We start from the raw sequence: 26,257 nt of genomic DNA on the forward strand, positions 1-26,257 counted from the left end.
GCGAGTGCCTGCTGCTGAGCAGACTATTAAAAAAATTATGGGAGAGTGCCTGCTGCTGAGCTGACCCTCTAAAAGATTGTAGGTGAGGACCTGCAGGTGAACTGACCCTGTAAAACATTATATGTGAGGACCTGCAGGTGAGCTGACCCTGTAAAACATTATATGCAAGAGCCTGCAGGTGAGCTGACCCTGTAAATAAGGATTGTAAGTGAGGGCCTGCAGGTGATCTGACCCTGTAAAACATTATATGTGAAGGCCTGCAGGTGAGCTTACCCTGTAAAAGATTGTAGGTGAGGGCCTGCAGGTGAGCTGACCCTGTAAAACATTATATGTAAGGGCCTGCAGGTGAGCTTACCCTGTAAAAGATTGTAGGTGAGGGCCTGCAGGTGAGCTGACCCTGTAAAACATTATATGTAAGGGCCTGCAGGTGAGCTGACCCTGTAAAAGATTGTAGGTGAGGGCCTGCAGGTGAGATGACCCTGTAAAACATTATATGCGAGGGTCTGAAGGTGAGCTGACCCTGTAAAACATTATATGCGAGGGCCTGCAGGTGAGCTGACCCTGTAAAACATTATATGCGAGGGCATATATGCGAGGGCATTATATGCGACGAATAAGCATGTTGATATGATGGAAGAGGAGGAGGAGGATGAGAAAAGGAAGATTCAACCATGTACCCTTTTTGGTGGTGGAAGGGGTGCATAGGAATACAGTGTATTCAGTACATTATAAACAACACATTTAAAATGCCTTTATCAGCTTTCCTCTGGTGGAGTCGAGAAGTCGGGGTCAATCCAGGCCTTGTTAATTTTTATAGAGTCAACCTGTCAGCATTTTCAGTTGACAGGCAGATAAGCTTATCTGTTATAATGCCACCAGCAGCACTAAATACCCGCTCAGAGAAAACGCTGGCTGCAGGGCAGGCCAGCACCTCCATGTCGTAGAGCGCCAGTTCATGCCACGTGTCCAGCTTGGACACCCAGTAGTTGTAAGGCACTGAGGGATCATTAAGGATGCTGACACGGTCTGCTATGTACTCCTTCACCATCTTCCAAAATTTTTCCCTCCTTGTGACAGTAGGCATCAGGGTGAGGGTGCTGGCGGTGTATCATGAAACTTTCCCAGACTTTGGAGAGTGTTGCCCTGCCTCTGTTGGAACTGCTGTGTGTTCCCCTTGTCTCCCCTCCTCGGTTGCCCAAGGAACTACAGACTCTGCCGCCAGTGTTGTCAGAAGGAAATTTTGTGAGCATTTTTTCAACACGGACCTTTTGGTATTGCACCGTTTTGCTCGTCCTCTCCACCAGAGGAATGAGAGATGAGAAGTTCTCTTTGTAGCGGGGGTCGAGAATAGTGAACAACCAGTAATCTGTGTTGTCTAAAATGCAGATTCCTCCCCCTCTGTACTGCTGTTCTCGCTCATCTTGCCACCTTCTTAGGTTGGGTCAGTGACTTCATTTGTCCAGCACCTCCTCTTCCACTTCCTCACTCTGTTCGTCCTCGTGACTTGTTGACCTAACAACAACCTCAGTGATTGACAACTATGTCTCATCCTCTTCATCAACCTCTTGAGACAGTAATTGCCGTTGACTTATTGGCAACTGTGTCTCATCATTATTCACCTCATTAAACATTAATTGCCATTCCCCACTGTCATCTTCTTGTGACTGTGGATGCTCAAGAGTTTGGGAATCAGGGCACAAGATCTGTCGCTTTTAAAGTGTGCTTGGCGAGAGGGCCAAATCAAGGAATGGCTATGAAAAGAGGTCCTCGGAATATCCGAGTGTGGGATCACTTGTTTGCCCAGACTCTCCATGGTGGGAGGAAGGAGGATCAGGGTAATGATTGTGTTGCGCAGACTTTTGGCTACTGAGACTGGACTTGGTGGAAGACAGGGTGGTGCTTAACCTACTTGAAGCATTATCTGCTGCAATCCAACCGACCACCTGGTCGCACTGGTCTGACTTCAAGAGTGGTGTCCTGCACCACCCTGCAAACTGGGACATGAAGCTAGGTATCGTGGATGATTGTTTTTCTTGTGCTCTGGCAGCAGGCACAGTTTTAACGCGCCCAGGGCCACGGCCTCTGCGTGCACCATCAGCATCACAGCCACTTCCCCGTCCCTTATTGCTCGCCTTCTTCATATTAAATGTTATATATGCTCGAAAGTATGTCACACGTACAGTAGCGTAGGATTTGGAAGTGTATGTGCAAACAAATTAAAAAAGTTATTTGGGATGTGGAAACGTCACACAGGAGATATCCCGCAGATAATGTCAATGCTGTCACTAGTGGCTAATAAAAAATTACAGGGAATGTCACAGGTATTTGGGATGAAGAAACGTTATACAGGAGAGGTACCACCGGTAATTTCACTGTCCGCAGCGTCTACGGAAAAAGTACACTGTATGTCACAGATAAAAATGTTAAGCGCACACGTTACACTGCAGATGTTGCACTGGTAATGTCATTGTCATAAGCGGACACCGTCTACGGAAAAAGTACACTGGATGTCACAGATATTTTTTGGATGTGTACACATTACACATGAGATGTGGCGCAGCTAATGTCACTGTTCGCAGCGGACACCATCTACGGAAAAACTACACTGGATGTCACAGATATTTTTCGGATGCGCACACTTTACACTGGAGATGTTGCGCAGCTAATGTCACTGTCTGAAGTGGCCTAACTATTGTACGCTATTTAGCGCAGGATGCGCAAAAAATAGATATTCCTGCCACACACAATTGTCCTTAAAAGGACTTTTGGGTCTGTAAAGTTTTAGCAATTTTGCTCAGGTAACGCTAAAAATATATATTGCTGCTGCCAGACACAACAATAGTCCTTGAAAGGACTTTTGGGTCTCTGAAAAGTTTTTCTTATAAATATATTCCTATATCACTGCCTACACTGTCTGTCCCTTCCTCATCACAGCTCTCCCTGACTAAGACTGAGCCGAACACGCGTCATCGGGTGCTATATAGCACCCGATGACGCGTTCCGGCGAGCCAATCACTGTAATGTCAGTAACCAACATGGCTACGGCATTACAGTGAGGGCAGCACTCACCTGCACATTTGTTGGCTGCGTAGGAGCCAAGAAACGTGCGGGGGGGAGATTCGAGCATTGCGCTCGAGCACATGCGGTATTCGGCCAAATACCGCCATGTGCTAAGCATCGAGATGCTCGAGCTGAACTGGTGTTCGGCCGAGAATGCTCGATCAACACTAGTGAAATTTAACAATGTATTTATGTCAGTTTTATGGTGGTGCTCAGAATGAGTGCCATATTGATGAAGCACCTATTCCACTTTTAATGACACAGAAGTCCGGTAAAGTGGGTGAGACTGAGCACAACTTTTAATTAAAAAATAAAATCCTGCAGGTAATAATATAAAAGTTCAACAGAAATCTCGCTTGGGGGTGATTTATATTATGATTTCCTATGGGGCCCTATGTGATCTGTGTATGCCCCTGGACGCATGCTATATAGTAATTGGTAACTGTTCAGCAGTACTCCAATATTAAAAGCAATAAGTAATTATTATAAGTATTGTAACATGCCTTTTTTCTGGAATGTAGTGAATAGTATTACTATAAAATATATACAGTACTTGAAAAGCAATTAAAGTGATGCGACAGGCATATTAGTTAAAATGTTTGTATGGGTTTAGAAAAACAGGGCTGCTTTCTTCCAAAATGGCCGCCACGCCACCACCCTTGTCCATGGGCATGGGCTGTTTCTGGTATTACAGCTCTTTACTTGAAGATCTGAGCACTTTCCAGATTGTGCTGCATTTTTGAAGACTTGCGCCTGTAGCTTTATTTTCATGAAATTAAATTTTTAAAAAAATCAGGAAAATCACATTTATTACAATCATATATATATTTATAGGCTGCAGTTTTGCCAAACTATGAAGATTTCATTTAAACTAAAATACTTTTCTAATAGTTATTTTTCCAGATTTTATTGTTTGTACCTTTTTTTTTTTTTGTACCATAGATATCACTTATAGTTGTATTTTGTGCAGATATTTCAATCGGCGGTGAGTCATAGGGTCATGCCTTCTACATGAGATGCAACAATCAACTAAAAAGTACAGTAATAAACTGTATAACAATCCTTGCCATCTGTCTGGCTTTCCTGCTGTCATCCATGTTTATTTATGTGTGCTCTCAGTGGGGCGCCCACCTATTAATCATTGGGCAGATCACACCCGATCCCTGTCTCGCCCTGGATGGTTGCTGTGCCCACTGAAGTGACACATTGTAGGTTCTCAGGGACACTTTCAGTTGGAGCTCCTTTATGTTGTATCTCGTATAGTCTTGTATAGCTGTGGTGTTTACTTTGCTTAAGTGCGTCCATAGACCTCTTGGTTGTTATGTACCAATTAGCGTTTACTATGGAAGAACCTTTCCAGCAAAAGTAGTGATCTGGTCATATACGACATGTACAGAAAGTGTGTGAGTGCTCCCTTAATGAAGACTGGGAGTATATAGCACAAGTGTACAGCACACATGTTAATACAGCATACGGGGAAAAAATTCCTAAGAGCTAGTTAGATGATTATGTACAATGATATGTTGCTGAGTAAGATTTATGAATTAATTATCCTATTCAAAGAATAAGGTCATGCAAGCATTCAACAGCTGATATATACAGTTAAGCCAGGTTCACACCCACAATGTAAGTTGTAGTCCGTCACAGATTCCATCAAAAAAATAAATAAATGAAATGTCGCTGCATGCAGTATTTTCTCTGTCAAAATAGAAGTATTCATGCTCGAATCCAGGTGGACCCCATAATAGTGAATAGGACCCATTGGGCGCCAGTGATGTCCAGCATATGCCATATCATGGTATTCTCTTCCTCTGATTTGAACCTAGCCTTAGGAAGTTATGATACTGATAATTATCGGTGTAAACAAAGTTAGCAGTTCTGGAGAAAATGGTGACATTACTACAATAAAGGAGGAGGCCATATACAGTACAGACCAAAAGTTTGGACACACCTCTTTCAAGGAGTTTTCATTATTTTCATGACTATGAAAATTGTAGATTCACACTGAAGGCATCAAAACTATGAATTAACACATGTGGAATTATATACATGACAAACAAGTGTGAAACAACTGAAAATATGTCATATTCTAGGTTCTTCAAAGTAGCCACCTTTTGCTTTGATTACTGCTTTGCACACTCTTGGCATTCTCTTGATGAGCTTCAAGAGGTAGTCCCCTGAAATGGTTTTCACTTCACAGGTGTGCCCTGTCAGTTTTAATAAGTGGGATTTATTGCCTTATAAATGGGGTTGGGACCATCAGTTGCGTTGAGGAGAAGTCAGGTGGATACACAGCTGATAGTCCTACTGAATAGACTGTTAGAATTTGTATTATGGCAAGAAAAAAGCAGCTAAGTAAAGAAGAACGAGTGGCCATCATTACTTTAAGAGATGAAGGTCAGTCAGTCAGCCGAAAAATTGGGAAAACTTTGAAAGTAAGGGCTATTTGAACCTGAACCCAATCGAGATGGTTTTGGGTGAGCTGGACCGCAGAGTGAAGGCAAAAGGGCCAACAAGTGCTAAGCATCTCTGGGAACTATTTCAAGACTGTTGGAAGACCATTTCAGGGGACTACCTCTTGAAGCTCATCAAGAGAATGCCAAGAGTGTGCAAAGCAGTAATCAAAGCAAAAGGTGGCTACTTTGAAGAACCTAGAATATGACATATTTTCAGTTGTTTCACACTTGTTTGTTATGTATATAATTCCACATGTGTTAATTCATAGTTTTGATGCCTTCATAGTCATGAAAATAAAGAAAACTCTTTGAATGAGAAGGTGTGTCCAAACTTTTGGTCTGTACTGTACATAAGATTAGTATTGGCCAGAATGTGGCTGATCATATGTCCGATCGCTCGTTTGAAGGATCTGCCCATCAAGAGTAAATTAAGCAGATAAGGGAGATAAAAAAATGTAGCCCAACAGAATGAGTTTTTCCAGCCATTACTAGCTGATCATGCCTTAGACGAGTGGTATGGCCAATAAGAATGGAACCTGACTAATCACATTTTTGGCAGATAGGAGTCTGCCGTTGGGCATTGGAAACCACTGCTGGAGTACAATTTTTAAAAGATGGCCATCTAAAATGGTCAAAATACGGCTTTTATGTGTCTGGCCAGCTTCCGAGCTATGAAGTGAAACATGAGGAAATGACATCAATGATAGTAGCACAGCTAGATAATGTATATAAGTTAACAAGTGCCTTCTAACTAACTCATTTGGCTGTGTATGTTCTTGTCTTCTCATAGCATACATCTTGCCTGCAGTAAACCAGCCGGCTGACTAAATTAATGTGAAATACGTTTCTGGGGAACCTGTTACTAGGACAGGCCTCTTTAGAGTAGACCTTTTGTGTATGCCCGTCAGTCATCCTCTTTTATAAAGTCCTCTTGGTGTCTCTCAAAAACCAAAACAGCTCATGTCTTATATGTCCATCCTCTTAGAACAAAGGCTGATCACATACTAGATTATGAGGTTATAAGTTATATGGCTGGTATGGTTGTATTTATCTCAACTTTTCTAAAAATCTGAAGATGAACAAGTCCTACGTGTCAATATGACATTGAAGTGAGGGTTCATAGACGGCTCTTTGCTCCATGAGGCTCATGTGCAGATCTTGGGTTTGTGTCCAGTATCTTAGATCTGTGCTGCCAACTCATTGGCTGCTTTATCTTATCTGCTAGGTTACACTGTTTGCACAACGCCTTGTGCTAGGGTAAAGTTGTTTGTACTTAAATCACTTCCCTGCTGATAGTCGTTATACCTTGAAAGGGTATATTTATACAAAATTCTGAGCTCTTTGGGAAATTTTATGGTCGGGTCTCCATTTTTTTTTTTTTTGTTATGACAAAAATAACCAAAGAAAATGAATGTGAGCCGTACGTTCATTGTGAAGGTGCTTTCAAGCTGTCCAGCATCTGGGAGATGTAAGTTACGCCCTTCTTCTAGTCAACCACACCTACCTCAACTCATTTCAGGTGCCCTTAGCAAATACCTTCCAAGGAATGTAAATGGCCCTTTGCTGCTGACCAATAAACATAGGCATGAGCTAAAAATCCTGTGACTGAGAGTGACTCCTCCAGCAGAGGCGTTCTGTGCTACTGACCTGTCAGCAAGGCTTGAGAGGTATGGAAAAGCTTGTATACTGTAAGTTTGGTTATATTCTTTTAAACTACATTTGATATGGAATAGAATGGGAATATGTGCAATGTCATAGTCGCCAGTTCTATCATGGCTGAAATTGGCTCTTACCCAGTTGAAGGTTGACTGTGAATAATAAATCTGTATTCCTGATGTAGTTTTATGGAGATTTAATGACATTTTATGCAAGACGTATAGATTTTTCTTTGGAAATTTGGAATCAGATCATTTGTACCATAGCGTTCGATAAGAATCCTGAGTCTGGTGACTACCTGCTAAGCTTATGTGACCTGTAGGACATTCATTGTGAGTAATTATAATGGCAATGAAGTATATCGAGGACAAACATGATGTCTAACTGCTGTAGTTTTTGTATATACATTGCTGCAGAAGTAGATTGTTCAGCCTTCTATCAGAATTCGTAACGTGAACTTTTAGTTTTAGGATGACCTTTAACGCCTTTGAAAATGTCATAACTTTTTTCAGAGAGCCTGTGTGCTGAAATACAGTCATTTCTTGCCCTACTTAAACTCGTTTGGCAGGTGAGATGCCGCTGCAATAGGGAACAAAGGTGGGCAGAATTAGCAGACTATGAATAGAGACTATTTACCCTTGAATTGTATGTGTGCAAATACTTTGAGAATTTGATTTTTGGCAGATTTTTATGTTGGTTACTATGGTCATACTAAGGCTTACCTGGGGAGATATACATGGTGAAAGGTGATGAAGGCAACACAGTTTGATCCCTACCAGATGAACAATATGATATTATCTGAAAAATATTCAAGATCGAAACGATTGCATAGTACTACAATTTTGAATAGCAGTAATTTGTATTTGGGCCCAATTATCGACACCTCTGTGACCACTATTACTACAAGCCCATAGGGAACAAATCCTAGAAATATGTCTTGAACGTATGACTGTATGCTTAGTACTAAAATAAGTGACCTTATTGAACTTTATTAATGATGGTCATATGCTTTGTACACAAATGGGAAGTGCCTTCAGACTCCTGTCATGGCTGCCATACTACTGATGTAAAATCAGAAAGCAGTTTGATACAAGACGTTGAGTAGGTAACAAGTCCTGGGGAGTGACCGCTACGTGTTTGTCTATGGCGTTGTTTTTACATGGTGTAGCACTTAACAACAGATAAGATAATGTGACTGATAGGAGGTTAGTCTAATCTGAGGTGGAGTAAACTTTCTAATCTAGTCATTAGTTTCAATTCCCCCTTCATTTGGCTAAATCCATTCAGTGGTAAATAGTTTAGGTTTTCTTTTCAGTGGAGTCCATTGAAAGTATGAACAATGGTTTGTGCCGCACTGAGTTTCCTTACCTGTCTTTTCATTAACAATGTATGCATTGTTCACCGGTCTAATCCCATTATATGGCTCCCCTGACTCTGTCATTTCAGACTGTTAGTCGTTTGCCGTCTGCCTCCCTGTCTTTGAACCTCACAGTAGGTTGTAGGCGCTTGTTCTCATGGCCGCTCTACGGTCAAGCTGTACCTTATGACCATGAAAACCTTACATGACCAAGAAAATAGTATATTACAGGGGCTGTCAAGGGCATCTTATATTATGTGGACAGCCCATTGATTTAAATGGGAGCTGTGTAATGCCTCATTCCCCCTATGGAGGCACTGTAGTGGAACTGAACGCTTACTGCAGTTTTCTCTCAAAGATGGCAGCTGATTGCTGGTGGTCCCAGCAGCAGGACACCCTATAATATGCTTATCACTGCAAGACCCTAATAACGAAAAGGAATTGTCCAAAGCAAAGAACCCCTTGATTTTCATATGCTAATCCGCTTTTTGCCTTTCTGTGATTTTTTTATTACTATTACTAAAGGTGTCCTCACACCCTCAATGCTCATTCAGCAGAGAGAGGAGAAAGCAGCTGCCCCAGCAAATGGAGGTGTCTGCCAACGGCTTATTCCCCTTCCCTGTTGATAACACACGCATGCTCTACCAAGCCAAGCATGCATATGTATGGAGTGGTAAGGAAGGAATAGCTGTCAACCGAACAAACATTTGGCCAAAACCGATTTATTTTATTTTTTTAGCTAGTGCCCCCACCGTGTCCCCTTAAACTGAAGATTCATATTTATCTGCTCCACACTGCTCTGGTCCTCCAAGCTGCCCCCGCTGCCTCAATTTTCCAGTCCCTGCTCCGTTTTTTTCAGGCAGTGCATGAACATGGTCACGTGCTCCCTTCAGCAGTGATGTGGCCACAAGCAGAAGCCAGTCATTGGCTGGAGCGGTGCATGTGACCATGTGTAGGGACCAGAAGATGGGGGCAGCTTGAAGGACCAGAGCAACGTGGAACAGATAAAAATGAATCTTCTATTTCAGAGAGCAGGGTGCAGGCACTTGTTAAAAAATCGGTATTACCAGAAAACCGCTTTAAATGTAGGTTGGTCACAGCCTTAACAACAGGATCTCTATCTATACGTTGGGCCTTATTCACACGTCAGTGATTCACGGACATGTGCTGTCTGTGTTCTCCATGGGCAGCTCATGTATCCATTCATTTTAATGTGCGCATCCACATATCCATGATTTAGTATGGCCCGTGGGCTGGTACTTTTAGCACAGAAACATTCCCTATTTTTTGTCCATGCTTATGCGTCCATCACGCCCACTGTAGTCTATGGGTCCATGAAAAACACGGACCCAACACGGACACCATGGGTGTTTTATCCATGATTCACAGATAATTTATAGGACATTCTCTGAAAATTAATTTTCCACTGTTCTGTGTCTATGGAACACGGAGAACGAAAAACGGACACATGGACCAAACACGGATTCCTAACAAAAATCTTCACAGATTAATCAATGACCATCTTATCACAGACTTCACCACGGACACGGACGTGTGAATGAGGCCTTGGCGATTCACATGGACATGATACTATGTACATGGCTACCAGACCCCTCGTGGTTCTACCGAACTGAACATAGAACTCTATGGTGAGCGCGGTTTAGTAGATCTGTGGCGGGTCTGGGTATTGCAGTCATATACAGGTGATAAACCGCACGAGGAAATGAAATGATTAAACCTGCAGCTGAAACAAACCCTACTGCTGTCACCTTAGCTATCATTATACCCTTTAGAGATGTAAGATTGCATGTTGTAAATTGCCCCAAATCATGCAAGGTGCAAAGATCTCATGGCTTCTCCCTTAACCCTAGTTAAACATTTGAATATTTTTATTACATTAACCCTGTGCAGAAGTGGGTGACGGTTCATGTAATCCTTTACAATCACTGTAAACCTTCATTTCACAATTCCTATAAAAAGGGTTAGACAAACATTTCAGATCAGAGGTCGCTCTCAAATTGCTGCACTTTGCAGCTTCGTTCTGCCGATCTGACAGAAATACAGATATAAAGATTGGGCCTCCACCCCACCCCCTACCCTGAAATCAGCAGCCGGTGAAATGCTTGATTTGTACAAGTCAGTCATTGGTACCTGGGATTAATAAGTAACTAGAAATGCAGCCGAGCTTTCTGCAGAGCAGCACATATGTAGAAAAGGTCAGATCCGAGAGCGTTTACTGCTCGGGACAAGGCAGTGCCAAGAAAACCACACTAAGGCCTATTTCACACGTCCGTGAATGACGGACATGTTTGCTTCATTTGGGGAGATTTATCAAAGGTGGTGCAGAGGAAAACTGCCTTAGTTGCCCATAACAACCAATCAGATTCCACCTTTCATTTTTCAGAGCTCCTTCGGAAAAGAAAAGGATCAATCTGATTGGTTGCCATGGGCAACTAAGCCAGTTCTCCTCTGCACCACCTTTGATAAATCTCCCCCCATTGAAGTGCATGTGTGTATTCACCCTTCAGTGGTTTTCCACGGATCATAGGTCCTATATATGGTGGCATATAAGTGTAACATGACCTTATCCAACCAATTTAGATAAATACCCGCTATATTTATTAACATGAACAGTTTTCCATGATGTTCACATACTATAGTACATGCTGTACAGTGTATGCCGTGAACGAAGGAGAAAAAGCTGTTGCCATGATATTTGTGGTTGATTATATTCACAGAAACGTTCTTGTTTTGGGTATTTTGTATTAAATATATGTGAATTTGGAAAATATTGGAACCCCTGATTATGCTCAGTGTAGAATATATGTTACCGTAGCAGAAGTTGCATTTGAAACCATATAAGCAACCAGGATGTAGTCATTGGGGGAGATTTATCAAAACTGGTATAAAGTAGAACTGACTTAGTTGCCCATAGCAACCAATCAGATTCCACCTTTCATTTTTCACAGCTCCTTTGGAAAATGAAAGGTGGAAGTCGAGTGGTTGCTATGGGCAACTAAGCCAGTTTTCCTTTACACCAGTTGATACATGTGCCCCATTGGGTGTCCAGAGTCAGTAGTTAAGGGCTATGGTGAAAGGTAGGTCAAAAGTGAAATCTTTGACCCCATACAAAGTACTGGGACCCATTTGTCCATGGATCTGTTTTGCACTTTCATCAGAACCACTTTAATCTTTCTATGTAGACCATTATAGCACCACATATGTTCATTAGATATTAAAGGGGTTCTCTGGGATTTTCTGAAAATCCTGGAGTCTTCAAACCCAGTGAAGGAAAGACTGTCTGTGGGTTCTCACAGCAAATCCGCAGCAATATCCACGTATGTAACACATTTAAGGTTTGCTGTAGAAATCCCATCAAATGTGGCAGTTCCCTTAGGGCTCACCCACACGTACGTGTGCCGGCCGTGACCATAGTGAGCGCACCGTATCACAGATGCGGACCCGTTCACTTGAATGAGTCCGCAATCCGGAAGATACGGAATGGAGGCATGGGGCGGAAGTCCACGGAAGCACTATGGAACGCTACTATGGCTTTTCGGTTCGTGCCTCCATACCGCAAAAAGAGAGAACATGCTTTATTTTTGTGGGGTGATCGCAGAGCCATTCAAGCGCAGGCAACACGGACGGTGCCTGTACACTGGGGACTGCAATTTTGGTTCGTATGCATGAGCCCTTGAAGGGTAAATTAACAATCAGATGTGTATTTGCTGTCACAATATGAACACCACCGAGTGGGGGCTAATCCACGTGCAGTCACCTGCTTGACTAGTGGACACGCTCATTTATTTTTTTCCGTGATGTGAATTTCAAATCCGCGCATGAAAAAGTCTTCTATGTTAGTGGGCAGATAAGGAGCTGCCAGCAGCCTTCCCCCTATGCCCACTCACTACATATGCATGCTCGGCTCTACCCATGTCTGGGAGGATTGGCAATCGTTTTTCCACATTCCTGTTTGTTTTTAAACAAGGCTTATTTCTGAAATGGATTCGTGGTAGAGCCCCATTATGTAAATATGTTCTATAATTCTACTTTAATTATTATATTTCCTGGAAAACAAGTGTCACATTATTAGACTCTCTGGATTATTGGATTAAAAGAGTTCCGCCCTATTTATGTGCATCTAATTTGTCCTTGTAGTACAACGGGAAAATCTCCAGTGTGTCCCTGTAATTAGAAAATGTGCATTACCATGAGAAGGCCCCATAATGCTAGATTTCAATCAGGGTAAATTAGGAAAATCCAGTCTGACCTGGTACATTTTGCCTCAGGGTGAAAGGGTTGAGAAATTTGCCTCTTAATAGTGAACGTGATTGTGGGCCTCTGGTTTTAAACTAAATGAGGTCATTTTATGGGCAAGAAAACAGCAAGAAAACAGGAGTAAAGGCCATAAATAGATTTCCCTTATGGACCATGCAGAAGGCTGTGTACATATACAACAGGTAAAAACAAGCCAGGGCCACATTCACACTTCTGTTGTTCTGCTCTCTTATAGGAGCAGAAGACTTAAAAAAAAAAAATGATCTGCCACATGAGGGATGCAAATGGCGTCCAACAGACCTGATTGGCCTATAAAGTCCCGACCTGCCATGTTACCAGACAAAATAGTTCAGCATGTTGCGCTATTCTGCCCCGCAATTTTGATGGAATCTGTGATGGAGTTCCCTAACGGAGCCTTCAATGCAGATGTGAACATGGCCAAAGATGCTGATCTGATAACACCTTAGAAAGAATTCAGAGAGTATATGTGGATTCGATTTTTTATTAATGTGCAGTTTTCATATATACTGTAATATATGTAAAAGGGACGCAATGTTTTATACAAACAGGTGCTTACATGGAGCAAGAAGCTGCCAAGCACCAACCTGACTATAAAAACGTTGAACATCCCTAAAGTTTCTTTAAGGTGCCCTCTGCAAAAAAAACTTACCAGCACTCTGAGCGTTTTTTTGTGGGGCTTAGAGTGATTGTCACTTCCGCCTCTTTGGCCATTGGATGAACAAAAAGTTGTCCTTGTTGAAATCCAGCATACTCCATCCTTCTTTCCCCCATTGGTGGACAGTCACTGGAGACCACACACTTTAGAAATCAGTGGTTCATACAGCTTTCCGCTAAGGCTACTTTCACACTAGCGTTTTCATTTCCATCATAGGATCTCAGTAGCGGAAATAAACGCTTCAGTTTTGTCCCCATTCATTGTCAATAGGTACAAAACTGAACTGAACGAAATGGAGTGCTCCAGAATGCATTCCGTTCCGTTTGGTTGCGTTCCCATCGCGGACAGAATAACTGTCCGATGTGGTGTGGAGCAAGACGGATCCGTCCTGACGCAATAGAAAATGGATCCGTCCCCCATTGACTTGGGGGTATTTAGAGTTGCCTTGTCAGAACACAGCAGTTAAGAAATCTAAATGGAAAGTGGTCAACTCCTTTAAAGGGGTTATCCAATATTATAAACAGCCCCCCCCCATGTGTCGGGCCCCTCACAGGGAATATACTTACCCTGCGCTGCTCTTGGTCCCCGCACCGCCGCTACTGCTTCTCCCTGTACATGGATGAAAACTTCTGGTGTCGGGGGGAGCAGCCAATGGCAGACGGGGATGAGCCTCCCTAGCGTCACCCCCCGATGCTAGGGAGGCTTGTCTCCGTCCCCGCCTGCCATTTGCTGCTCCCCTCCCGACACCAGATGTTTTCATCGGCACACGGAGAGAAGCAGCGGCGGTGCAGGGACCAAGAACGGCGCAGGGAGCAGGGTAAGTATATTCCCTGTGAGGGGCCCGAGACATGGGGGGCTGTTTATGATATTGGATAACCCCTTTAAGGTTGTCAGCCAAGCGTGCATGTGTTTCCAATAGGTTTTCTGGGATATAAAATCTAATGACTAGGTTATCGGCACAGTGTTTAATGGCTGAAACCATGGCCTTATATTTGAGCAAGAGCAAACACTGCAATTCACTTTATACTGTAATTAAGGGTCACAAAGTTTAGGGCTTAATGAGTTTTTCCGCTGACACTTAGATGATGTGGCGCTCACCATGACAATTGCATTCGAATAAACAAATTAAAGTATAATTGCGCCTTCAAGCTTGTAGAACCAGTAAGTCAACCAACTGCTTGTGATCCAAATCAGCTACGTACATTTGTTTAGGAATCTAGATCAAGGAGATTAGAGAGATTCTCCTAGAAGAGCGAATTCCTAGGATGAAGAACCATAGTGGTCAAAACAGAGACTCCAGGCAGAATCCTAAAACGAGGCTGTGTTCACACTGCTTATCTCCCGGGACTGGAGGGCCTGATTTCCTATTTTCCACTTCCTAGTGTCGGGCTGTAATAATTCAATTAAGAATTATTTTATGACCATAATGAATAATTCTTAATTGAATTATTACCGCCCGACATAAGGGAACCAACACTAGCATGCAGACGACATTAATGTGCAGGATTTAACTAGGGTCAAGGCGTGTGCTGCCTCTACGGTACGTTACGTATGCCCTTGGCCACAGATGTGATCAGAATTCGGTCTGTCTGGCCGACCAGTGGTTAGAACTGTAATGTCTGGAGGGATCTGTAATATGTAAAAATGTTATTTCCAAGACTTCTCACTAACAGTATGCATGTAACATATACATAATTGTTTTTTTTTATTAGTTTTACGCATGATCATCCATTTTCTTCAGTATTTTTGACATGTATCATTTGCTAGTTTTGCTCACTTCCAGAGGTCAACTGTCATTATAATTCATCATAACAGATAGAAATTATCCATCCAGGCCAAAAGATTTTTATTATCATTCAAACAACTAAGATCTTGGCAAAAATTACAATTATAAAATTTTAAAGAGAACCTGTCACCGCTCCGGACATGTCTATTTTAGTAATTACTTGCATTCCCCATGTAATAACAATTCTGGATCATCTATTCTTATGACTATTCCTTTATTATTCCCGCTGGAGTTTATAAATGAATTGCCATCAATTTAAAATCAAGGTCCAAATGGGAGGGGGGGGGGGGTGTTCCTGCACAGTCTGATACTATCTAATCAGTGCTGCCAGTGTCAGACTGTGCAGGAACACCCCCTCAACTAGTAACACCCAGTTGGACCTTCACTGCAAACTGCTAGTAATTTATTCATAACTTCTGGCAGGAATAATAAAGGAGTGGTACCACATAGAATCACAAGAATAGGTGCTCCAGAATTGTTATGACCAGAGGGATGCAAGTAGTTACTACAACAGACATGTCAGGAGAGGTGATATTGGAAAGCTGGTCTGATCTTGGCCACGTTTCTCTTCTCATGGCCATCCTGATGCCATCTCCTCAACAATTGCCCCACGGTATTTACATATAGTCATGTCATTTTGTAATGCAGACATAAAAAATAGAAGAAGAATATTCTGCTAGCATTTCCCATTCATGTTTCTGTATTAGTAAGAATGATCCCAGCTGTGTATTTCCTTCCTAACAGTTGGGTGAAGGGTTTCTGCCTTGGCTTGTGCAAGTTGCTGCACGATAAGGAGTGCCTCTCTCCACCAAAGTAGTTGCTGTTTCTTCATAGATTTTTCCAGTGGTTCTATTTTAGCCAAGTTTTTTTTCATGACTAATTTGCTCTGGGAAGCAGTTTTAGACAAAGGAAGAGGAAAGATTTATTTTAAATGCTATTATTATTATTATTTTTTTCTCCCTATCAGTGGCTCATATATTCATTCTCAGCCATTCTTCTTCTTCATTAGGTTTCAGCAAGTACTGCATGACTTTGGCATAATGACAGCAGAGGATTCCATTGCCATAATGAGTAACGATTCTATGTCAACATCAAAGATCACAGAAGGAGTTGTGGGTGCACCAAACGAAGCTGCTCTCATTGCCCTCATGGAACGTACAGGTTATGTAATGGTCCAAGAGAATGGGCAGAGGAAATATGGAGGTCCACCACCAGGTTGGGAAGGGCTCCATCCACCACGTGGTTGTGAAGTGTTTGTGGGAAAAATACCGCGTGATGTGTATGAGGATGAGCTTGTTCCAGTCTTCGAAAGTGTAGGTAGGATCTATGAAATGCGCCTAATGATGGACTTTGATGGGAAGAACAGAGGCTATGCCTTTGTCATGTATACTCAGAAGCACGAGGCCAAGAGGGCAGTCAGAGAACTGAACAACTATGAAATAAGACCGGGAAGGCTCTTAGGTGTTTGCTGCAGCGTAGATAACTGTCGACTTTTTATTGGGGGCATTCCCAAGATGAAGAAGAGAGAGGAGATCTTGGAAGAAATCTCTAAAGTCACAGAAGGGGTTCTAGATGTCATTGTCTATGCTAGTGCTGCTGATAAGATGAAAAATAGAGGCTTTGCATTTGTTGAATACGAAAGCCACAGGGCTGCTGCCATGGCCAGACGAAAACTGATGCCCGGAAGAATCCAGCTTTGGGGCCACCAGATTGCTGTCGACTGGGCAGAACCAGAGATTGATGTTGATGAAGATGTGATGGAGACTGTAAAAATTCTTTATGTTAGGAACCTGATGATTGAAACTTCTGAGGATACAATTAAAAAGATTTTTGGCCAGTACAATCTAGGGTGCGTAGAGCGCGTTAAGAAAATTCGTGATTATGCCTTTGTGCATTTTACTAGTCGAGATGATGCAGTCCAGGCCATGAGAAACCTCAATGGGACAGAACTAGAAGGATCTTGTATAGAGGTTACTTTGGCCAAACCTGTTGATAAAGAACAGTACACACGTTACCAGAAAGCTGCTAAAGGAGGAGCTCCGGCCACGACCACCCCCACCGAGGTCACTCAGCCTAATTATGTTTACTCATGTGACCCCTACACACTTGCCTATTATGGATACCCATATAATGCATTGATTGGTCCAAACAGAGATTACTTCGTGAAAGGTTGGTAATGTAATCTAGGCATTTCTGTGTGTTTATCTGAATAGACGCTAATACTTTTTTGTAAGTGTGTTTATACTAAGGCCCTGTTCACATCACACTCTTGTCTCTCTTTAACGTATATGCCAGAAAAAGCTCCCAGCATCTACATTAAGTAGAGAACATGACAGATTGCTGATACTAGCATCACCCATGGGTTATACCCATACCCATAGGCATCCCTTTAACATACACATCATAAGCTTTTGAATAGCTTTTCATGCCATATCTATTAAAACAGTTGCCATTGCAGCCTATGGGTGATGGATAGCATTGTTAGGACCTGTCACCACTCCTGACACGTCAGCTTTATTAACCACTTGCATTCCCTAAGTAATAACAATTCTGGAGCATCTATTTTTATGGCTCTATGTTGTACCATTCCTTCATTATTCCGACTAGAAGTTATGAACGAATTGCTATCAGTTTGCTATGAAGGTCCAGATGGGTGTTACCAGTTAGGGGTGTGTCCCTGCACAATCTGAATGTGCAGGGACACCCCCCAACTGGTAACACCCATCTGGAACTTCATTGTAAACTGTTAGCAATCCCTTCACAACTTCTATCAGGAATAATAGAGCAATGACACAACATAGAGTCAGAACACTAGATGCTCCAGAATTTTTATTACATGAGGAATGCAACTAGTTACTAAGACAGATGTGACAGGAGAGGTGCATGTGTCACCCATAGGCTATAATGGCATTTGTTGGAAATAAGCTCATGATGTATATGTTGGACGCCCATAAGCTACCATGTAAACAAAAAGGATTTGTTTAATGCAGGGATGCTCAACCTGCGGCCCTTCAGTTTTGCAACAGCTGGAGGGCGGCATGATGAGCATATGTTTTCTTACTTGATTTAAGAAGTATAGCGATGTATACCAGCTAAACGGAGACCAGAAGGACACCCATTTGGCCTCCGTCTGGTGATGGAAGGGTAAGGACATGTTTAGCGTGTACATCAGGTGCCTTCTCCCTGAACACGCTAAGCATTGTGAGAAAAAAACATGATGTGAACAGGTTATTATAGGGACATTTATGGAAACTAGTGGAAAGTAGTGATTGAATTGCCCATAGCAGCCATAAAACACACGCTAAATAGTTTAAAATCTGAATTTTTATTTCATGCATGTTCATTACTTATCTTAATGCTGAATACAGTCAGATTTATTTTAGATGTGTCAGATTTTAACTCTCCTCAACACGAGTATCTTTGGTGTTGATGGCTTCTGGGAAATAACATGTCACAGTGGTTGATTTCTGGGACTTTTAGGCAATGCTAAATGCAGAGATTGTATCCTTTATCTAACAAATCCTTCTGTCTTTCTTTCTGCAAATTTGCAAAGATCATCTCAAATTATTATGAAGAGCAAAATTCTCGGAAATGTTTGTATAGTCTTCAATACCTTTAGCGAGCACTTTATAATGTGATGTTTCATTGTTCTGCCATTTCCATGATTGCTGACTTTAGCTATGTGGTGCACTGTGACCTAGTGGACGGTAAAACAATCCAAAAATGATTGGAACGGCTGTGATTGTAACCAGTAAGTTAACAGCAAGCGTAATTGAGATAAAAATTTGATGAATTTACTCAACATGTAAAATCTTGTACATTAAAATGCAAAACACATTCCGGTATGTTCTCTAGAGAACAATTATGAGGCCGGTTGTCTTCTGCCATTTTACTTCTCCTACTGTGACTGAGGATATGAGATGTGGGTGCCTTTTATTGGCGAGTTATCTGCCCGTCAAGGAGGACCCATATTATACCCATATCTTAAAATGGGGAAATTCATGACCTATCTTTAGGATAGGTCAACAGGTTCAACTTGGTGGAGGTCCGACTCTTGACACCACCACCGAAGCTGCGGCGCTAGTGCGAGAGATATCTATATTGTAGTGTAGGTGGAGCTTGATTACAACTGTTCTTCCCATTCAAGTGAATGGGAAAAGAAAAAATAATTGCACTGCGCAACCAGTACGATGTAGACGGCAAGCAGGGATAGAAGCAGCTCTCCCCCCTCTGCCACAGATCCTTCAAACAGATGATCAGCTGGGGTGCCGGATCCCCACCGATCTGATACTGGATCCCCACCGACCCTCAGGATAGGTCGTCAATATCGCAAAACGAGAATACCCCTTTAGAGCTGCCATCAACATTCAATAGCTACAAGCATGAAAGATTGTTCAGCTGACAGATCTCTCCCGAGTCGAGAGCTCACCACACACGTTCAACTGTCGGCCAAGCCTGCCATTCTCGGCGGTTCGATGGGCAGTTCACTAATGAGTATGGTGGCCCTATGGCTCTGTTCACACTACTGTTGTGGCTTCTATATATTTAAAGGGGTTGTCTGGTATGGCAAGATGAGACACAGTCCCAACTACCAGCCGGCTGGGAAACAGTGGAGCGTGCCAGCGCTCGATGTTTCAGTAGCCCTCTTTCAGGTGCATGGGAGTTACGGAAACACCGTAGCAAAACGGAAAAAGATGTAGCCATGATGGCCATATTCTTGCGTATCCGAACTGTCCCCCAACAATGATTCCTGCTAGATGTTGTGTTCGAATTACCAGCAGATGGGTGTTACCATTTGGGGGCAGGGGTGTCCCTGCACAGTCTGACACTGATTGGATAATGTCAGACTGTGAAGGGACTCGCCCACTGGTAACACCCAGAAGGACCTTTATTCATGAAGTTCTAGCAGGAATAACATCATAGGGATAGATGCACCAGAACTGTTATTACATTAGGAATGCAATCATTTAATAAAACAGACGTCAGGATAGGGGAGAGGTCCTCTTTAGGTGTCATTTTTGGGTTCGAGTGACTTCATAGGCCAGTAAACTACTTGATCTGCTCAGATCTGGTGACATTGAAGTCTTGAGCTTCTATGCTGAACAGGTATGAAGCTCTTCCTGTAGACTGTGGTATGATTTGCCCGGGCGGGGAGCACATATAAAGGTACTGTACCCTTTATAATGTGTGAGCAGGTAGATAAGAGAACATTACAAGGTCACATGGACACTTTATATCTGGCTCTTGGTCACAGTGCACCTCATTTCTCCGTTATCAGTAAACTCTTGTTTGTCACCTGATTACCTGGGCGTTCTGCCTCTGAAATGTCATTATGCAACCATGATTTGTCCTCTCATGTCTGGCATGCATTGTACATCCCACTTTCATACTAAAGCCATGTATCCCTTCTCAGCTAAAATACAAGATTTCCCTATATACCTTGCTACATCGACACATACACTGGTAATGGTGACCCTTTCTGGTCCGAATGCAAAATATCTCACTTACATATAATAATAATTCACCATACTGCTTGCACATTGGTAGTGTCAACCTAATCTAGGTCCCTGCTCACTTTAAAGAGGACCTGTCACCTCTCCTATCTGATTTATAACTGATTCCCCATGCAATCATAATTCTGGAGCATCTTGTCATTTTCCTTTTATCTTATGCCAAGTACTCACTTAATCCTACTATAAATTTAATAACTTGCCAACTAGGTATTACCATTGCCACCTTGTCAAAGGCGTGTGTATCTGCACAGTCTGCCACTGACGATACTGATTGTGCAGGGGTAACCCCCAACTGGTAACACCCAGCTGGCAATGTATTCATAAACTTCTAGCAGGATTAATAGAGGAGAAGCACAATGTAGAGTCATAAGAAGGGATGTTCCAGAATTGTAATTTCATATGAAATATAATTATTTAGTAAAACAGACAGGTCAGGAGAGGTGACAGGTCAAAGTTTAAGGGATTAGAAAAAGATGCCAGCTTAAAAAAACTGTCCACTGAGGTGAATGGGTCTGAGCTGCAATATCACACACAACCGATGGACAGGCGTGGTGCTGTTTTTGGAAGAAAGCCAATTCCTGTTTTTATTTATGGGTGACCCTTTAAGGTAGTCATACACATAAGATAGTTGTCAATAAAACAGTGAACACTAGTGGTATTCAAAGATGGTCTGCAGACCTGGTGTGAAGAACAAATTATTTTGATGTAGCCCCAGTTAGATTTTTTTCATATACTTGATTTGAACACTTTTTTTCATTTGTTAGATCAATGGGAACACACACATATGCACACAGACACACAGACACGTAGATATATACAGGGGCAAAGCTAAAGGGTTGTCCTCTTTTTACTACTGATGACCTATCCTCAGGATAGGTCATCAATATTAGATCGGCAGGGTCCCCCAGCACCCCCGCCGATCAGCTGTTTGAAGAGAAGGCAGCGCTCATATGAGAGCTGCTTTCTCTGTTCTGTTCACCTGCTCGCCGTGGCATTTGCAGTGATGAGCAGGTAAACAGAGCAGAGAAGGCAGCGCTCATACAAAAAGAAAAGCGGACAACCCCTTTAAAAACATACTTGGAAAACATTACATACAGCGCTATAGAACATACAGGGTCATACAGCGCCACATATGTACCTCTTACATCCAGTGACTTCTCTTCTCTGATGTAGATATTCTCTTTCCTCTTCCTCTTGTCAGACCAGACCGCCATGATGACTTCTTTCAGCCGCACCTCGTCTTTGCAGTTTAACAAACAGACATCTCCCTTTCCTACTTTTCCATCATCCTCCTCACCTTCTCAACACCCCATCCTGCCACCCCCAATACTGTGTCCACTGTGCTCCCCAATGTTATCCTGCAGAAACAGTCCCCCTGAAAATACTGGTACCACACAGAGCGTCAGTACAAAAACACCCCTTTATATTGTGCGCCAGTACAAAAAATCCTCCGTTCCTTTCAGATCAGACCCCCATATAAAACTCTGAATGAGATCCCCCCATCTCAGGCCAAACCCCCTATAGACCTGTATGTCAGACCCCATATAAGACCCCAGTTTTAGACCTTAAATCAGACCCCCATTAGACCTCCATGTAAGACCCCAACCCAATATCAGACCTCAGATAAGACCCCCATTAGACCTCCAGACCCCCATATAAGATCCCTATTAGACCTCCAGACCCCCTAATATCAGACCTCCAGACCCCCATATTAGACCTCTAGACGCCCATTAGACCTCCAGACTCCCACTAGACCTCCAGACCCCCATATCTGACCCCCATTAGACCTCCAGACCCTCAATCAGACCTCCAGACCCCTGTTAGACCTCTAGACCCCAATCAGACCCCTATTAGACCTCCAGACCCCCAGTCAGACCTCTCCAGACCCCCAATTAGACCTCTCCAGACCCCCAGTCAGACATCTCCAGACCCCCCAGTCAGACCTCCAGACCCCCCATTAGACCACTTCAGACCCCCAGTCAGACCTCCAGACCCCCCCATTAGACCACTTCAGACCCCCAGTCAGACCTTCAGACCCCCAGTCAGACCTCTAGACCCCCTAGTCAGACCTCCAGACCCCCCCATAGACCACTCCAGACCCCCATTAGAACTCTCCAGACCCCCAGTGAGACCTCTCCAGATCCCCCATTAGACCTCCATATCAGACCTCAGATCAGACTGTAAAATAATAAAGTAACTTACCTCTCCTGCCACCACTCTACTTGTCCTTGCTGTCTTTTTTTCTCAGGGCCCGTGCTGCGGTCACCTGACCTCCTGCAGCGTCAGGTCAGAGTTCGCTCTATACATCCTGACGCTGCAGGCAGCCAGGACACAGCAGCGCGGGCCCCGGGAAGAGTAAGCAGGAGGAGGGGTAAGTACTGTACAGCACTCAGCGCTTCTCTCCCCCTCCTTCTGCAGACTAGTGAGCGCTTACATTATGCTCGCTAGTATTCCCTTTATAAGATGCACTGCATCTTATAAAGGGAAAAGTACTGTACCACCCTCTGGGCCCCCCTGGCTTAGGGGCCCTGTCGAAACCGCTGCGACCCCTATAGTTATGCCAGTGGATATATACATATATAACAGGGATCAGCATGGCAGCTGGAGTTCCGAAGGTTGCTAATTTGTGTGTACATATATATACACACAAACACACACATAGAGATATATATATATATATATATATATATATACACACACACATAGATATATACACTCACACATACATAGATATACACACACACATATATACACACACACACACAAACACACACATAGATATATACACACACACACATATATACACACACACACAAACACACACACATAGATATACACACACACACACACACACACATAGATATATACAGGGGCAGACTGGCCATAGACCCTACAGCCAAATTTGGCAAACTTCCCATTGGGCTGATGGCCAGGGGGCCGCCCAAGGCCTTCTCATGGTCGCTGTGTAGGTACATAATGATCTGATGCTTATATATATATATACACACACACACACATATATATATATTTACACAATACTAGTGTCTCTGAATAAAACCAAGCATTTTGCATTCTGACCAGATCAGTCATACATATAAATGCCTCCAGTATGTATACTTTTGCTTGTATTTTAGCTTCTCTTTCCACAAAGCTGCATTTTGCTTAACTTGGGTTTCCATTTTGAAGATGACATTGCACCATAATCTTTCTGACGCCAAGAAATCTTGGGAGGAGTTAGAACCTAGAAGAATAGTTTTACAAACCTCATTGGCAAGTTTGACTTTACAAAGCATGGAGGAACTGTTTTGCCAGGCTAGCCTAGAACGAGGGGGCGTGAAACCTCTAGTGTTTGCTCCTCAGTGCGTGTCATTGCCCAAAATAGAAACCCCTACTCATTGCTCAGCATATGCTCATGGAGGCTTTAGTTGTGATCTCCTGTGATTTCTGACTGTGTTATGTTGGTATTACAAGCAGGCAGCATAAGAGGCAGAGAGCGAGGTGCAGCTGGCAACAGAGCCCCTGGTCCCAGGGGGACGTACCTGGGGGGATATTCGGCTGGCCGTGGCATTTATAGCAGATATCATGAAGGGAAGGGTAAACAGCAAGAAAAAACCTTTGAACTTGTACCCAACCTGGAGTTACCAGCGGTCAATCCAGTTGCTCTTAAACCCGGTGCAGGTTAGTCTTAACATCTCACATTTTACACTGGTCCCTAATAATTCAATTCATTCTCCAGTGGAGAAAAATAGATGGTGTTTATTGAAGCAGAGCATAGAAAACCGTAATGAAAAAGTGGAGCTCAAATCACCTACCACATATAGAACTCAAAGGGTACAGACTGATGAACACTCCTCAGGATAGGTCATCAATATTAGATTGGTGGGGGTCTGACTCCCAGCACCCCCACTGATCAGCGCAAGCACTGCACCCTCTTCACTATTTGCCTGGGTGCCATTTCCCTTGTAGTGGTGTTGCAGTGTAATTACAACCATTTTTCCCATTCCAGTGAACGTGAGAGGCAGCTGTAGTTACACTGCACAGCCACTACAAGAGGTAGATGGTGCCCAGGCAAGTAGTGAAGAGGATGCAGTGCTTGAATGAGCCCCATAGTCTCTCCAAACAGCTGATCAGTGGGGGTGCAGGGATTCGTTCCACTAACAATTTAATATTGATGACCTATCCTGAGGATAGGTCAACAATATCTGTAGCCCAGACAATCCCTTTAAAAGGGACACTAAACCTAAAGTCTAATTTATCTTCATTCCCTATTGCTCCCTGTAAGCAGACATTTCAGGCTGGGGAGGGGCTGACTGTGGTGTTACTAACAGGAAGTCCAGGAAAATCCCTGCCCCCCATGAGCACTACCTTGTCTTGCATAGCTTCATCTGTCCTATAAACTCTTGTTTTTCTAAACTTTGTGCTCTAGGTTTAGTGCCCCTATGAAGGCGTCGTATGAGATCAGAAAACCACAGCTGCTCTACACAGGCATTTTCTAGTATTGCAGCCTAAGCCCTATCTACTTGAATGGGACTGAGATTTAATACCGCACTATAGGAAGAGTGGCACTTTTTCTGAAAGTAACCAATTTTTTTTCTAATCTCATACAGCCCCTTTAATATGATCCATAATGTGTCTATAGAGACTCAGCCCATCACCCTGATATATATTCTAGAGAAAAAAAGGGACTGGCTACAAGTAGATGTGTTTGTCACAAATTACTCCACAATCCATACTTCCTAACACAAATGTTCTGCTAATGAATCAGCCTTCATTACTAGGATCTATTCCTGGTATCTGTAATTGATCAATCATTTTGTGCTCCTTGTTGATCATTATTTCCCAAATCACTCATTCATGCCTTCTCATCTGCTAGACTAACATATACTGTGACCATGGCGAATACAGCTCTGACCAGTCATAGAGTACTTGTTCAATGTAAAGCTGCTGAGATATGTTTTCCATACCTTCTTATCTGCCCTATCAGCAGGGAAATGTGTATTCTTATTAATTACTTGATGGTGACCTGTACTTGTTAATTATTACAAACAGCAGAGGAACCTAGAAGAGCACAGAGAGTGCAAGTGATAGCAGAGTGCCCTACCCATGTGCCCTGTTACACCCTTTTAGGGTATATGGATGTTGTAGACCAGTGTTCCTCAAGGCCCACCTGCCTGTCAAGTTTTCAGGATTTCCTTAATATTGAGCAGGTGATATAATTAAGGTCAATGCATCAGGACTTTCTGACATTCTGTAGGATATTCTCAAATCATGACCTGAGGTGGGTCCTGAGGACTGGGGTTGAGGAGCACTGTTGTAGAGAGGTCCATTTATTATATGGACACTTGGACAGCCATTCATCTGAGTGCCATTAGGTAATACAACATGGTCAGACAAGGCAAGGCTACTTGTTTCCCAGGGTGCTGGAAGCTCTAATGAGATAACCCCCTTAAATGGCCTTATAACACACATGCATTT

At 42.9% G+C, this 26,257-nt stretch overlaps 1 protein-coding gene and 1 long non-coding RNA gene across 9 annotated transcripts in view; one reads left to right on the plus strand and one right to left on the minus strand.

The window, feature by feature from the left end:
- The window catches only part of RBM47 (RNA binding motif protein 47), a 145,869-nt gene that overhangs the window by 112,122 nt on the left and 7,490 nt on the right, over positions 1 to 26,257 (plus strand). For 4 of the 8 annotated variants that reach the window (XM_040418945.1, XM_040418946.1, XM_040418949.1 and 1 more), the window contains 2 exons: positions 16,279 to 17,438; positions 24,254 to 24,460. In XM_040418945.1, coding sequence (XP_040274879.1) covers positions 16,310 to 17,438; positions 24,254 to 24,460 — 1,336 coding nt within the window. In that variant the 5' untranslated portion in view covers positions 16,279 to 16,309. Of the gene's footprint in view, positions 1 to 7,062; positions 7,205 to 16,278; positions 17,439 to 24,253; positions 24,461 to 26,257 lie in introns of those variants that run through there. The other 4 variants (XM_040418948.1, XM_040418947.1, XM_040418944.1 and 1 more) reach the window with 4 other exon arrangements.
- On the minus strand, positions 7,654 to 8,633 carry LOC120990256. The gene is made up of 3 exons (XR_005776392.1): positions 8,541 to 8,633; positions 7,895 to 7,970; positions 7,654 to 7,751 (listed from the first exon to the last, which is right to left on the minus strand). It is a non-coding gene; the product is annotated as an uncharacterized LOC120990256 (long non-coding RNA).

The sequence above is a fragment of the Bufo bufo genome, chromosome 2 (assembly GCF_905171765.1).
Source record: "Bufo bufo chromosome 2, aBufBuf1.1, whole genome shotgun sequence".
Taxonomy (NCBI): Eukaryota; Metazoa; Chordata; class Amphibia; order Anura; family Bufonidae; genus Bufo; species Bufo bufo.